At 41.5% G+C, this 16,191-nt stretch overlaps 2 protein-coding genes across 7 annotated transcripts in view; one reads left to right on the top strand and one right to left on the bottom strand.

Annotated features, from left to right (window-relative positions):
* Positions 1-13,440, top strand: part of LOC112151211 (solute carrier organic anion transporter family member 5A1) — a 38,939-nt gene extending 25,499 nt beyond the window's left edge. Inside the window, exons 5-10 of the mRNA XM_024279967.2 lie at positions 732-896; positions 5,925-6,123; positions 9,029-9,188; positions 9,319-9,560; positions 9,628-9,692; positions 11,270-13,440. Of these exons, the coding sequence (XP_024135735.1) occupies positions 732-896; positions 5,925-6,123; positions 9,029-9,188; positions 9,319-9,560; positions 9,628-9,692; positions 11,270-11,727 (1,289 nt within the window). The 3' untranslated portion in view covers positions 11,728-13,440. The remainder of the gene's footprint in view (positions 1-731; positions 897-5,924; positions 6,124-9,028; positions 9,189-9,318; positions 9,561-9,627; positions 9,693-11,269) is intronic.
* An 18-nt stretch (positions 13,441-13,458) lies between these two features.
* Positions 13,459-16,191, bottom strand: part of sulf1 (sulfatase 1) — a 62,457-nt gene continuing 59,724 nt past the window's right edge. For 4 of the 6 annotated variants that reach the window (XM_024279960.2, XM_024279962.2, XM_024279961.2 and 1 more), the window contains one exon: positions 13,459-15,056. In XM_024279960.2, the coding sequence (XP_024135728.1) occupies positions 14,167-15,056 (890 nt within the window). In that variant the 3' untranslated portion in view covers positions 13,459-14,166. The remainder of the gene's footprint in view (positions 15,057-16,191) is intronic. The other 2 variants (XM_024279964.2, XM_024279966.2) reach the window with 2 other exon arrangements.

Here is a 16,191-nt window from a genome sequence, read left to right as displayed (position 1 = left end):
CAGAAAATAAAGCAGAGCAGTTTTGAAGGATGTGTGTGGGAAAGAATCTCAAGGACAGCACAGCATCATCGAGACAAAACGCAAATTCTTGGAATGCTCCTTTGCAATCAGCAACACATTTTTTTAAAGATCATTTTTATTGTTTTTTAGAATTGTTTGTGAACAATATGTTCAATTTCTAGGAATTGTTCTGTTTTTGCTTCTCTAAAAACAGCTGGAAGAAGCAGAAGCTTAGAAGCAGCGATTTGGTTGCTTTTTTGACATCAGACTTCAGGGATCATTTAAAGCATTTGCTTTTACTTCAACCGGTACAAAACAAGATGCTGCTGCAAAAGTCAGAGAAGGTTAAATCTACCCGGCAGCGGTAAAGCAAGCGCAGTCGGATCATGTGACTTTTAAATGACGGAGCATGAGGGCATCGTGGTGACCGCATCCTATAGACTCTGCCTTGAAGCATCTTTACCCTTTTTAATATAAAATATGAATGATTTGAGGCTCAGTTTTCATCACAAATGCAAAGAATTTAAGTTTTGTTTTTTCTACTAATTTAATTTAAATCAATAAGATGCAATTATTTTCTTCTACTGTGCATATTATATGCAAAATAATGAGACATGCATGACTTGTTTTGTTTTTTTGTTCCACAATTTTTTAAAATAAATTTAATATCTCACAATAAGTGAATTTTCTACAAGTTGGATGGTAATTGGGTTCTCCGTCTTCTTTTTTAGATCTTCCTAAGGCTGCTCTGAGGATCCTCAGCAACATGACCTTCCTGTTTGTCAGCCTGTCCTACACAGCTGAGTGTGCCATCGTCACAGCGTTCATCACCTTCATTCCCAAGTTTATTGAATCCCAGTTTGGCATCCCTGCATCCAAGGCCAGCATATACACAGGCAAGTTTGTGCAATTTAAAATGGGAATTGCAAAATAAAAACTCCAATTTCTCTGCTAAAGTAAAGGGCATGCAATAATGTAGATTAAAAATCACCCAGAAAATGTTGCAATACTTAAAAATAGTCAGTAAAGTTTGTGCACTAAAGCAATGCGAGTGGTGCTGGAGCTGCCTGGGAGGGAGTGCAGTCCCAGTCCCCTGTGGGCCGTCATCAAGGATGAGTGGGAGCCTGTGATGAAGGGGATTCTGCAGTGTGGTTAGAATAATAGCAGCTGTCTGTAAAAAGAGCTGAGCTCAATGGTTACAGGCTTATATAGGCTCTAAATTGCCCCTAAATATTTTAGTATCTCAAAATTATAAAATGGTAAACAAGCTGTTAATTTCTATCTTGTTTATCTGGCTAAACCCAGAGACATTCATTGTGAACTTGTGTATGTGATCAGTCTAAAACCCACAGTTGTTAGCATCATTCTTTGTGTGTTGAGTGAATCACACAAACATAATAGTGGAATGAGTCATGCAGTGAGGAGTTTTCATCAAACACTTTAGTGAACCTGGCCTTTTAAGGGGGACATTGTGTTACATTTAGGGTACAATTAAAAATGTGTGTAGAAATGAGAGGTTTGAATGAAGTAAAACCTTATGTCCTGCCTGACATTTGTGCTTCATGTGGGGCGCAGACAGACTCCCTAATCCTTCGTCTGTGTCTGAGCCAGAATTACTAATGCAGATAATCTGTCAGCAGGATTTTTTTTAGCATATAGACAAATTACAACTCAAGTTGTGTCGTTTAAAGTTAATTTGTTTTAAAGTTTTTAATATATCTCCTTAAAGCTACAAAAAAAAGTGCTCACTAGTGCTTTGCTCAATTCATCTGCCTGTTGCCAGGATACAAAGGCCAGTGTGTGCATCCATGTGTATGTGTGTGCAGTTGCCATGACGACTCAAATGCTGCCATGTTTCTGGAATATGATGATTTGAAAAAGAGGCTCTGCTCTTGATTTGACTCGTGCTTCTTGGGAGAAGGAGGTGGATGAACTTTGTTAAATCGGAAACAGTTCATTATGTACATTTAAGCCTATATAAAACAAAAGTATGACAGTGTGTCCTTTTCCTGCATCCTGTTACAAAGATAAGAAGAACACAAGAACAAGCAATTACCTTGAAACCAGATAGATACCACTGCACTTTCTCTAGATCTTCCTTCAACGGCCTCTCCTCTTCGTCCATAATGGTGTTTACAAAACCATATGAACGGTCTGGTCACAGCTGATGCTCCCATTCACACCTTCCACCTGCAGCGCTGGCTTAAAGCCCTTTAAGAGTGATGCTGCAAAACCCCAAGCGTTCTGTTAACAGATTGTTTCTCTTTACCGGCTTAAAATTTTAATAAAAAAGATCGCACACTTCTAAATCAGGATCCAACAAAGACAAGTCATTGTTCACTTTCTCTGTGATAGCGACTAACAGCAGAAAAACACTGACTTGAACTGAACACTCAGAATCTGATAAAATCCACAAGAAACTCAGCTGTTCATCGCTCAGTGACAACTTTATTAGATATTTCTTCTCTCGGCAATAACTCATTTATATTAATGATTTTAACATCTAATATGATCTTGATTTTATGCTTTTATCTGATGTAGTTAAACTGATGGAGGGGCACATTTTCTAAAATAATCCAACCGGGACTTTAATCATCGTTAATGTCTGATTAAAAAGATGGAGACGTTTTATTTTTGAAACTGCTGAAGCATAAAAAACCCAATTCAGCTTTAAAAATATGTATATAAGAGATGCAAAGCATTCCTTCTTCTGCTGATTGATCGTCAGCCATCCGTATGACTGTTATAACTGAATTTTTAGTAAGTAAAGTCTGTAGATTTTGTTCGTTAAGGTCCTTCTGCTGCTAACATCGCATTAAACAAGTCGAGGTCAAGTTAAAATCAGCGTCACGATTGTCTTTTAGAGAAAGTGGAAGATCCCAGGCGCCAATAAATTCATAGATCAGGTGAAGGTGACACATTACACGTTCATTTTTATGGTTTAATTTAGTTTATTATTTTTCTGTGGAGACTAATGAGAGTCAGCATGACGCTTTTACGAGCTAAATCAAAAATAAACACCTGGAAGGGATCGAGCTCTTAATTCTTCAGTGCGAATGAAAGTTTGCTGACTAACAAACACATCGAGTCGTCATGTCAGCAATGTTCCCGCTTGTAAAAGGTGGTTTCATGAAAATCACTTCATCAATGTCATTGCTTCTGTCAAAACCAGAGAACTGATTTCATAAACTCAAGGTCATGTGAAATGATTACTCGACTGCAGAGTTGATTGTTTTTCCACAAAATGAAAAGGTAAGCAACATAAATGTGTTTTTACAGCATTTATGGATTAGCCATAATCTGTACGTTGCTATAGACACAAAATATCTATAATTTTAGATTAAAAATAATGAAAGAAAAGGGACTTTAAGCTTACAAGAAGCTGTACATAATTATGTTCTTATACATAATGACTTACTCGAATGAAAATGGTGTTTTTGTCATCATGGAGGACATATGTAAAGAAAGTTGAGATCAAAATTGTATTTTTGAGTAATTTTTTATTCATATAATTGTGAATGGGAAGCAATTACTCTTTGAAATAGATTGTAGAAAATATGCTGCGTGTGTCCGAGTTCCTGTACACAACAGGGAGGGGAAAGAGGGGCGGGGTTGCTTTGTACCAACAGTCCTCCTCACAACTCAGAAGTGAATTTCCAATGAACTGCTGCTGCTCTGCAGAAACTACGTCCTACAAAACGAAAGGTATTTAAAAAATGTTGGCTAAAAACGGTTCAACCATTAAAAAAAGAACACTAAGAACAATTTTAAAATAGAACAAAAGATGATCAAAGTGGATCTTTAATGATCAAAACGTCACTGTTTTTTAGATAAAATACTAAAATCTGAGGACAAATGTTTTGATTGTATATTTTTTTAGGTTTTGCTGCACAGCAACAAACCAAATAAAAAAAAGAAAGAAATGAACCAAATAAATACTTTTTTAGTAGCATTAGTAACCAATTTTAACCAATTTTACCAAAGAAAAAACCTCAAAACACAATCATTTAGAATTATAAATTTGAATGATAATTACGGCAGTTAACGTTAATGCATCTAATCAATTAAAAATAATAAATAATGCTTTAATATTTATTAACGCAGATTAATTACACTCTGCGAATCAACCGTCTCCCGCTGGTTCAAGCTTCAGTGGCACGCGTTAGTTTCTGATAATGCTCTCTTCGTCACTCAATATTCTTCTTAAAACATAGTTATTTACAAACACAAATTTTTTTTTTAGGTTTAGATCACTTTTTCACTAAAGGCAGACTATTTGATTGGTAATGCAGCCTGTTGTTATGGTAACGTGACGACACATAGCTGAGATGGAAGTGACCTTGACTGCAGCGCAAAAGAAAGCAATGTAAAAGCTGATTGTGATGACAGGTTAAATAAAGCATCGGTTCAGAGAGAGTTCACCTCTTATCGCTTGTTTTTGTCCAGATGATTAAGGAATAGTATGTTTTTAAAAGAGCCTGCTGCACATATAAAACATTGTGACCGGAACTTCTTTTTTAGGTGTGCATCTACACCCATCAGCCAATCAGAATCGAGTATTCACCCAGATCATTTATAGTTCAGAAACACAATGTTTGTTTCTTGTGACTGTATGGTTGCTTCTTTAATATTGCAGATATAAGTCATTAGATATCTGCTGATGTGTTTAATTAGACTTTTGAGTTAATACTTTATAAATTAAAAAATTTCAGACAATAAAAATGAAGGAAACATTTTTTTTCTCATCTGTTTTTGCACATAAACTGCATATTGTCATATAAAATGTACCTAATAAAACATTGTGATTAATCACAACCCAAAAGTGTGATTAATCTGATTTTTACAGCACTAATTATAATATGTATGATCTATTTTTGAGAGCTGCACATTTTTAAACTATAAAAATAGAAGTGTAATTCTTTGCCTTTATTTCCTCTGTACCAGTATGTGTTAACTAAAAAAATTGTTCCTCTTGTTTTTTCTTTTCAACAAAAAAGTCAGAAAAAGATGCTTAGAAGCCTAGAGGATTAGACGTTTGCATGACAAACTACATGCTTTGGGTTAAAGTGTTTCCCCTCACTACTGCCATTTTTCTTACCATACTGCATGTTATGCATGTACATATGAAAAATTAAGGTGATGTTTTTGATTTTCTCCTGTAAAGAGCCGTTTTCTGCATGTGCAGTGATGTTCACTCTTCCTCTTTCACTAGCTTTTCTTAGGAAAACCTTGAGGAATTTTAAAAGAGTAACTGTGTTCCCATGCCATCACGTAAGGGAAAAAACTTTATGCATAGATCATCCGAAATTCAGCAAAAGATTCTCATTCAGTTGAAATGCCCAAATCCTCACTATTTTTTTAAATAAATGTTTAATTTGGCGCATTTGCCGAAAGTGGGATATCTGGTTTTCTGGCATCAGTGCTTAATCTTGCAGAAAAGAAAGCACATGGTTCAGCAGACAAACATGCACTTACATGATGCTTCAAATTTCACCTTCATTTCATCTGTTTTAATGAGCACAAGTTACTTTTGCTTTTGGCCCGACTGATGCATCTCACTTATTACTCGTCCGTTAAACTCCTGAACTCGAGGGCTGCCATGTGCAGCCGCCACAGGCCATAAGCCCTTCACCACGACACTCAGCGCTCGGCCAACGCCGCTATTAGCGTGGCCTTTTCTCAAGCTGTCACTTTGACTGGCCCGAGTGGACGGAGAGCACGTGTCACAGCCTGAAATGACTCACTGGGAACTTGGCGCACAGTCTATTTTGGTCTCCATAGACTCATTTATCTTCAGTTTAATGGAGGAAGCTGTGTTTTTTCCCTCATAATAGGTGTGAAAGCATGGCACTGTTCTGATTAAAATGACTAAAGCTTCTTAATAAATTCAGCGCTGACGCTTCACAACACCTCTGTTCCCACAGGTTTGATCATTGTGCCCAGTGCTGGCGTGGGGATCGTGCTGGGGGGTTACATCATCAAGAAGCTGAAACTCGGTGCACGGGAGTCAGCCAAGCTGGCCATGATCTGCAGCGGAGTGTCCCTCCTCTGCTTCTCCACGCTCTTCATCGTCGGCTGCGAGAGCATCAATCTAGGAGGCATCAACATCCCCTACACCACTGGGTGAGCATGGAGCAAAAAGATGTTTTCACAGTTTAAAGACCCAAACCGCCTCTCGTCGCGTGAAATGTCTCGACCTTAAGTGGCAAACGCTTCATGAGTCATTCTTAGAGTTTGCGTATCCGAGAAGAGGTGGATGCTGTTGGCGTTTCCGTCATGTGACGTGACGGAGTGCGAATGATTAATTAACAACACCGGCATCTGCTCCCGTGGTCCCGCTGAATCACCCTGACGCCTCTATTTCTGAAAGCAACACCCGCCCGGCTGCAGAGCTCACAGACATCTGATGCGTCAGCCCTGCAGGCGGGAACGCGAAGCGCATGCTCACACGCAAAGACGGCATCCGCCACTGACCTTGGATGACCCAAGAAACCGGCTGCATGGTCACCCGTCTGCTGTAATAATAATGCTGCAGACCAATGGTGGACTTTGCAGTTTGGGGGCCCCAGGTGAACGGTCATATGAAACCCTCTGCAGCAGTTCGATTGATGTTTTGCAGTGTTTGTGTAGAAACACCACCACACACTTCTGTAGGGCCACCTGACATGCACATTTAATGTACAATTTGTCGTTTTTTTTGTTTGGAATATCCTCCTTCTCAAGCAGTTCTTTAAAATCTGTCATCCACATAGGTTAAGACCTTTCCTCTGTCTTCATGACATTACTAATTAAACGTGGTGCAGACATTAGCACTGCAGGATTAGAAGTAGCAGTTTTCCCCTCTTGATCGTGGGGGTTAAGGACCAGAAACCTCAGTAAATATGCTGAATATGCAAATACAGAGAACCCCCAGTCTTTGCCTCCTGGCTCATCAAAAACACCTCTGATCATGCTTTATTAAAGAACATGTATTTATTGCTCTACATAACCAATGATATTTATCCTCTGCGATTATCAGAGTCAGCTGATGTCATTTCTCCATGCAGGCTCGCTGTTAGTGTGTACACATTGACGTACTCTTCAACTGAGCTCCCCTCCTGGGAAATTCTTGCATCTTCTGCAGCATTTTGGAAGCAAAAGTTTAATACAAGCATTTTGAGTTGTTGGACTTTTTGTGACAAACCGGAGGAGTCACATGACTGAAAAAAATCTGTGATTATGTGAAACTGCGAATAAAGAAACGCAAATAAGCAGGGGAACACCGTACTTATATTGTTTAGAAGTGAGAAATTTCTGCAAAATATTCCATCATACCTGTCAAAAATGTTGTAATTAAAAAATTAAATATCAGTGTTCTTAGAGTTCTATTCCAACCATATTTTCTCATTAGAATTACATTTCCGGGTTGTGACTGTGCGCTCACATGCTAGCTTATAGCCTTAAGCTAACATTTGCAAAGCAAAAAGAGTGACGAGCAAAATTGGATTCATCCAGTCGTACTGTTGCAGCTGAGCATCAACAGGTCTGGAGACTTTGGCACGCCCATTTCAGTGGCTGCATCATTAATCTGAGCATTTTCAAGCATCCAGTTTTCATCTGCTCCTGATTTGAATTAAGAAATTGTCAGAAACGCAGTTTTTGTTGTAAATAATTTTATGTAGTAGAGAAAATGATACAAGAGCATGTTAAAACCACTTCAAACAGCTCAGTTGACGAGTCGCTCCAATACTGTAGAGACCATGTTAAATATAAGCATACGCTTGATGTTTTTGAAGCCTGGCATGGAATAGCTTCACCTTCAACCTCCAGATTGCTAATTTAATCCAGATGATTATTTTTGCCTGTAATTTGGAGGGAAATCTTGTCACGATCAGCACAGTCTATATGTGAAAAGTTAAACCTACACCTCTTGCTGTCTGTGCTCATGGGGGCAGACATGGTTCTGCCAAGATGCTCGTTGGATTACATAATGTTCTGGATTATTGCATCTGCTGGGACAAGACCCTTTCCCCCCGATCAACCCCGGTCATTTTCACTCATCAGCGTCCACGCTGCTCGGGCAGATGAAGCCACTTGCTCTCCTGGCTCCGTCTCTGCTGTTAGATTTGATTCATTTTCTGTTTTTAATGCAGTGCAGCCTGCACACAGTGACAGGACATCTGGAGGGCTCAGCGAAGGCTGGGAGTCGGCCAGGAAAAGGCCACGTGCTTTTCTAGCAGCCAGCTCAACAGAGCTGATGCCATGTTACGCTTTAAATACACGCACGTTCTCTACACACATGCATGCAGGCTTAGTGTCAGGAATGTGCCGTGTCATGTCAGGACAAGCGCAAAAGTGATTCAGCAAAGAAACAGTTCTTCAAAAACAAAAGATAATGAAACATAATAAAAAGAATTAACATGAAATCTGATTACTTTTCAAATGAAAACATTTGGGATGCAGGTTACATCCGGCTGTGTTGTTAGAGTCGGTCTTTGTTTTTCCTGCGGGGCTCGGGCTGCAGCTTCATAGAGAAAACCAGCCTTCGCTTCAGTGCGCCGCGTTCAGACAAAACCTAAATCCTGTCTGGTTCCCACACTGAGCCGAGGAGTCACGTCTTCTGCCCCCCTCACTGCAAGCTGTTCTGATAGTTAACAACACCCTTTTGACAGCTATATGAAAATAAAACTGAGTTCTTTAGAGAAGTTGGCTCATTTTAGTGTTTTCAGCCTTGGTACAGTGGATTGGGGGGTCAACCTCTGATTGGAAAATCACAGGTTCGGCCTGCCCATATGATGAAGTGTCCATAGGCAAGACAATGACCCTCACATTGCTTGCTTGTTGGAGCCACTGTTGGGCTTTTTGGGTTTCCCTAACTCATCGTTTTTTGATCTGCTGGCTGTTCACATTAAATTTGGGGTCCCCAACCTCTGGGCGGCGAACTGCTACAAAACAAATCAAAAGTTGTCATAGTTGTGTACCAAATGTGTCCAGGGAGGGGCGCTCCACCTCTCAGTGAATAACCTTCCCCTGCCGTTTGTCTCTGCAGTCCGACCCTCACCCTGACCCACAGAAACCTGACTGGCAGTTGCAACGTGAACTGCGGCTGCAAGATCCACGAGTACGCTCCGGTCTGCGGCTCTGATGGCATCACGTACTTCAACCCCTGCCTGGCCGGGTGCAGCACCGTCGCCAACGACAGCTCTGGGGTAAAGAGACACGATGTGCTTACACACAGGAGCATCGCTCCTACGGTTTCCTCCTGCAACTCTAGAGGTGCAAGAACACGAGACGAATCCTGATGGATTCAGGGGTTTGCTTGTGATGTTTTTCGCGCAGGTCCGGAACTACACGGACTGCGGCTGCGTGCAGAGCAGACAGGTCATCACCCCGTCCTCCGGCAGCCAGGTCAACCAGCTCCAACTCGTCATCGTCAAAACCTACCTGAACGAAAATGGTTACGCCGTGTCAGGAAAGTGCGACCGCACCTGCAACACACTCATCCCTTTCCTCATCTTCCTCTTCATCGTCACGCTCATCACCGCGTGTGCCCAGCCCTCCGCCATCATTGTCACACTCAGGTACGACCCCTGAAGGTCACGGTCAGGGAGAATATGAATACAGTTTCATGATGTTTCTCTTCTGCAGGTCTGTTGATGAGCAGGAGAGGCCTTTTGCTCTGGGGATGCAGTTTGTTTTGCTCCGAACTCTTGGTAAGTTGCTGAGCTTTATGTTTAAAGGCTTTGCATTATCTCCACTTACTGAACAATATAGGACATTTGTTATTTTATATAGCAGGTCGTGAGCAGCCTCCTTAGCATAATCCATATTTACTCTTGGACAGAGAGCAGGAGTGCAGCGGTCAGTGAACCTTTGTGGCTGCTCATATTGATAGATGCAGAAAAGCTTTCAGGGTGAGTTAGCTTTTCTCTGCTGTAACATGCAGAGTATTAGAGCATAAAACTGTGAGGTCATAAAATTACCTGAAAATGAATTCAATCCGTGTTTATGCTCTGTTTTACAAAATCAGCAGAGCAGTACATTTTATATTAAAAAAAATATAGCAACACTTTTTCATTCTTAAATGAAAATGTATGTCTCAGATCCACTGATCCACATCAAGCTAAATACTACCACCTAGTGGTGGAAAAGGGTACTGCAATATACTTTGATTTTCTTAGCAACCTCTCAAGTGTATGAAGCCCAGGATGTAGAAAAACAATCCTTAAGATTAATCATCTGTGTTTTGTGTGCACGTATTAACATTTTGTAGCCACAATTTTGTATTTTGCGTGCTCAATTTAGTGTTTTGTGTGCACAAATTAACATTTTTTTAGCCACAATTGATTTTTTTGTGTTTTGTGGGCACAAATTAGTATTTAGTTGCCACAATTTTGAATTTTTGCGCACAAATGAACGTTTAGCACGTACAACATGGGCATCTGCTGCCGTGGTCCCACTGAATAACCCTGACGCCTCTATTTCTGAAAGCTTCGGTTCCCACTACTAATTTGTGGCCTTTAAAAAATGTTGTGCACTAATTGCTAATTTGTGCCCACAAAATTCTAACTTGTGGGCACAAATGGACAAATGAGCCTTTTTAAATTATTAAATATTTAAAATTAAATATTTTAGTATCAGCAGTTCCTACTATTAAGTTGTGTCTACAAAATTTCTAACTAGTGTTCAATAAATGCTAATTTGTGTCATCAAAATACTAATGTGTGTCCAAAATGTGCTAATTTGCATGCACAAAGCAGACATTTTTCATGCAAAAGGCACAGTTGTGTCTTTAAAATGCCAATAAATGCTAATTTGTGGCCACAAATTAATTTATTTGGCTGAACCCAAAAGGGATATAGCAGGTTAAGAAAATGGATGGATGTCCAGGATTCTGTTTAGACCTATATGATGCATCATTTTTAAGAAAGAAAACATTTTTTGATTATGCTTATTTTTTTTATTATTATTATTTATTTTCTAGAAACATTTTGGTAATAAAACAAAATGAGATTAAGTAAAACTGACACACATTGGCTGTATTGTGATTCTGCAGCATGAAGACTCACCGAGTTCCTTGAAGTCTACTACATTAAGTCATGGTTTTAGAAGAATTTTATTTCATTTTGGAGGAGAGGATCCTAAACTGAATCAATTAATTCGGTTGAATACCAGGACCTGAACTCCAGTAAATCAGTGAAAGTGAGGAATAGGTTTAGTGTCTAATGTGAAACTGAGGCAAGAAGAAAAATGTTGCAGGTTAATAACTTAACTCTGTCTCCTCTTTCAGCCTACATCCCCACCCCTATTTACTTTGGTGCTGTGATTGACACCACCTGCATGCTCTGGCAGCAGGACTGCGGCGTGCACGGCTCCTGCTGGGAGTACGACGTTACCTCGTTCCGCTTCGTCTACTTTGGCTTGGCCGCCAGCCTGAAATTCGTTGGTTTTTTCTTCATCTTCCTCACCTGGTACTCTATCAAGCACAAGGAGACGCGGGCGGAGCGCTGGCGCCAGCACCTGCCTCCGCTGGGCACAGTCAGCGAGCTCATCTGCCACGCCGGGGGCCACAAAAGCCATGCCCGTACCCGCTCCTGCCCCGTCTTCATCCCGCCCCGGCCCGAGCCCCCCGCCAGCCTGCTGCTGAACCGCGGGCGCAGCAGCCTCAGCTGCCCGGGCAACGTCCTGAAAGCAATATCTCCCCCTCTGCTGTTGCCGCATCCCCACAGAGGCTCCGCCCACGTCTGATCCATCGTGCCTTCCCATTTGTTTCTGCACACGCAGTTGTCTGCTTCACACGGATCCAGCAGCGGAGCGACAAGCGGGGACCCGAGCGCCTGTCAGAGTTGAGGGGTGGGGGGCGCTCATGTTTAGGCTGACGGAGCACATCATCAGCTGCAGCCTCTACCCCATCCACGTACGAGCGATGTGACGACATCACACGGTGCTACTGTTGCAGGCGGGGCATTATGATCTCTGCACAGACAGATCAAAGCACAACAGATAAACTATGCAAACTTCCTCTGCTCCCGTACTGTGCATCTCCTCCTCTGTGCAGTTCTGATCGACACCTCTCACGATCTACTTTTCCCCCTTAGAGCAGCCTTTTTTTCTATTTGAGCTATCCTAAATGTGCTCAGAAAAGTAGATTTTTTTTCTCCCCCCACCTCTTTAACAGTGCCTCTTTCAGGCTGTTTCGGCCAGTCAACAGTACAAAGCAGCTGTCAGGGTTTCTGAAAAGCCAGTCGCCACGACGACAGTCTGCTTTCCTGCTTCGCTCAGCTTTTTTGGAGCTCTGAATTTTCTTGCCTGCAAAAGGTAGCCATGTAGCCTAAAGCAGAAAAAGCACCAATGGTACATTGTGAAGGTCGGAGTCCATGTGTCAAACAGGAGAAAAGAGCAAGAAGCCCTCTGATCAACGTGCTGAAGCTACTGTAAGTCCTAAAACATGTGAAGGTTTGAAAATGTGGCACAATTGTAGTTTTCATCACTTTTAGCATCAAAGCGGCTTCTCCATTCGGTCATCAGCTGTATATATAGTAGTTATTTAGCTGTGTAGACTTTTAAAGATGAAGTGCAACAAGCATGACCCTATTTATCCCTGAGGAGAAGTTGTTTTTGGTGCCCACTAGTGGACTGGTCAGTGAATGTCGGAGTTTGTCAACGAAGAAAAAAAGCACTCCAGTTTCCCAAAGATTGTACAAAAAGAGGATCTTTTGTTTTTTTATTTTTTACATATTAATGTTAACACTGGAACCATGTTGTATTCACACATCTGATCTTCCTTCAAACAGGAAGCGTCTGTGTAGACGAGGCATTAGAGAGGCCTTTTTGTGTTAAAGATCAGAGCTTACAGAGCATGTTTTTCTTCAAGGGGAAGCTTTAAAAGATGACCAAGAAATACTAACGAGCAGAGATCATTATGTTATTGTGATTTAGTACTTAAACATTAATAATGAGGGATCATTCTGTACATATATAAATGAAGCATATTATCGAGCTTTAACATAGAAATGTATTTATGAACTAACCCATTGTAGTAGTTAAATCACACGGACAGTATTGTTCATTTGGGTTTAAATCTTTTGTTTAGTAGTTGGGAAACTGGGGTATCATCACAAATCTGCTGAAATTCAAATGGGTTATATTTATTAATCTAAAAAAAAAGCCAAAATTAGCCTTTTGTTGGACTCCCCCTCTATAGCTGCTCCAGAAGCTCCTGAAATTTGGGTGTACAGAAGAGAGACACACCTGCTCTTCAATGGACTATATATTCCTGGTGGAGGAAACCGGATAAGTTTAGCTCAAACATCCTCCTCTTCTCAGCGTTTAAACCAGAGTTGTATTCCTAAAGGTCTCCTTGAGCTCCTGAGGAGCAACTGATGTTTATGAACACCTGGTTTACAAATGCCTTGAATACTTGATATTTGTCATTAAAAAGAAAAAGTGATTAAAAAATGAGTTCTCGTGGAGACGTGATTGATTGGACAAGGCCGACGGGGTTTTATTTCTTAATGGCTTTCTGGAAATGAGACGCTTTTGTCAACAAAAGGAGGCCACACACTTAAAACCAGGAGATGGGGACAGAACATTTTTAAAGGACTTTGGAGTTTTAAGCAATTTCTGCAACAAATTTCACTTCTGATCTGAATAAGACGGCACATGATAGTCAACAAAAAAAAACATTCTCACAGATTGGACATTTTCCATCACTGACTTTTTAAGTTCTTCCATTAATATTAACTTCAAAATAAAACAGACTGAAGCTTTAGAAACAGGAAAAAAATGTGCTCAAAATGAAACAGTATTTTGGTTTTTCTGCATGATTTTTTTTCAGAAACCTTTTTATTTCTTTTAAAGTTATAATCGTCGTTCTCACAGACTCTGTAGCTCCAAAGTGCGTTGAGGATTTTTCACCAGTTTTTAGTCATCAGGCATTTTCCAGCGGAGACGACATCACCGTTGAGCTCATTTTTTGTCTTAGAAATACGTTGTTTTATTGCCAAGTCTTACGTTTGGCTGCATTAAGGCGTTTCCTTTTCTAAATATATATATATATATATTAATAAAAACAGAAAACATCAAGAACACTGCTTACTAATAAATGTAGGCATCAATTAAAAAAATAAATTTGATATGCAGGATGCAAATCGGACTGTTAGTGTCTATTGTCACCGCGGTGGCTGATCAGAGAGTCTGATTGGAGGGCGGAGAGCCACTGCCCTCATAGTTCAAGTCGAGTGACAGAGCTGAATGGGGCGGAGCTTCAAGCTCCACCCCAACACCTCTGGTGGGGCTGGTCTGTGTGGGGGTGGGGGTGTTGGCCTCCACCTTTGGCCTCAGTGTCTGCGAGGAGAAAGGAAGAAAGCCTTGGGCCTTGAAAATGTCCTCTTCTTCTTCTTCGGGGTCCAGGTGGGGACCGGCGGAACCTCTCTGGACCGAGCCGGGTTCTAACTGCAGGCTGTTGTGGGTACGCAGCAGGCTGTCGTGTCGGGTCTCCAGCTCCGTCAGTCCGTTTCCGCTGAACATTCCTCCGTCCAAGTCCTCCAGCTGCTGCACCCACACATCACTGCGGAGGAGGACTCCGTCTCTCTCCTCCGCCGTCACCAGAGGAACGAAAGCCCCCTCCAGCCTGTGTACAGATTTCTCAGGAAGGTCATTTCCAGCCGGGCCCAGCCTCTGCTCTGGCGGTGGGGGTTCTGACAGGTTTCTGCTGGGGGCGGGGGTGGCGAGACCGGTTTCCGTTACCATTCCTGGCCAGGCGTCGCTGCTGGACTCTTCTCCGCTGCCCTCCTCAAGGCTCCCACCCCCGGCCCCAGAGCCCAGCTCTGGCAGGGGGGAGTCGTCAAGCTTCCAGGTTTGGTTGAGTTTGTTCAAAACGTGTCGCAGGGCAAACATTTTATCTGCGTCCTTCTGGAAGTTGGCCCAGTTGTCTGGGCTGGGGTCGTAGTCAGGCCTGTGCTCATACAGGCTTTCGTTGATGCTGTACAAATCCTCCAGTTCCTGCCAGTTCACCTCCTCGTCTGTCAAGTTGGGCAGCTTAACCCTGTCGTCCTGCCCATGCTGGCTGTGTGCTGCTGAAGGAAACAAACACACGACTTAAGGGATCCGGAGTTGAAAGAACGAGGAGCTTTTTTTTTTTTTTTAAGTTTGTTCAAGCAGCATGCAGTCCGGCCCAGCTTCCGACTCTACCGCACACACACACATCAAAGCAGCAGTAGATAAACACGGCTGAGCTAAAGCCATAAGTAATGCAAACATGCTGCCTTTGTGCCGATTTACATTAGAAAGAAAACACATTTCATGATCATCATAAGAGACTATAGTGCTAAGCTGCATTTATGTTTGCTTGGTTAATGGCAGGCCTGTTCTGAAAGGAAATGTGAGGTCAGGTAACCTGGAAAAAAAAAAGAGCAGAAGAAGAAGAAAAAAAAAAGAATCAGATTTTAATAGATTTTTGCACCCCAAAAAAGGAAGGAATCAAACTGATTGTCAGAAAAAGAGATCAAATGAAAACCAAAAGAACAAATTGGACTCAAATGTCTGTAAGAACAAATGCCGACTCAGCAGCTTTGAATCCTGGTGGAAACATCTATGCATCTATGGAGAGTTTGTTACGGTGGAGGAACTCACAGGAAGGAGAGGCTGGATCTCCTCTTTGACCACTTTCGGTGCTGCTGTCGCCTGGTAAGCAGGTGCCAGGAGTTCAAGCGTAAATATAAAAAAAAGGAGCATTTGAAATGTCTCCATCTTCTATCAACAACCATGAGGGACTGATTATGGGAGCTAGACTGATGAAGTTTGAGGATGACCGTGAATGGAACTGCATGTGAAGTGATGCGTTTAAGGAATAGGTTCACCTTTTGGGTGCTACTTTTTGCATTAAAATTCATACAAATATTCATAGAAAGTGAAATAATAGTTCCCTTGTGTTCTTGGATTCTGTTTGGATTTAATAAAGACTTTATGCAGTTTTTTTAGGCAATTTCTTGCACCCTTTTCTTACAAATGTTATTATTTTTTCCAAAATGTCAAGCTATTCCTTAAGATTTTTATGATGTGATGTATGAGTGGATGATGCAACATCATGCGCTATCGTTTATGCTTGCCTCAAACATGCAGCACGTCTGTCTTCTGCTGCTGCACTCTGATTCAAAGGTGTGAACTAGTGTGGGAGGGAGCGTCCTCTATCAGCTGTTCAAGTAGCTGCTA

The sequence above is a fragment of the Oryzias melastigma genome, linkage group LG20, assembly GCF_002922805.2.
Source record: "Oryzias melastigma strain HK-1 linkage group LG20, ASM292280v2, whole genome shotgun sequence".
Classification (NCBI taxonomy): domain Eukaryota; kingdom Metazoa; phylum Chordata; class Actinopteri; order Beloniformes; family Adrianichthyidae; genus Oryzias; species Oryzias melastigma.
Note: the sequence above shows the minus strand (reverse complement) of the source record. Positions and strands in the feature narration are given on the sequence as shown.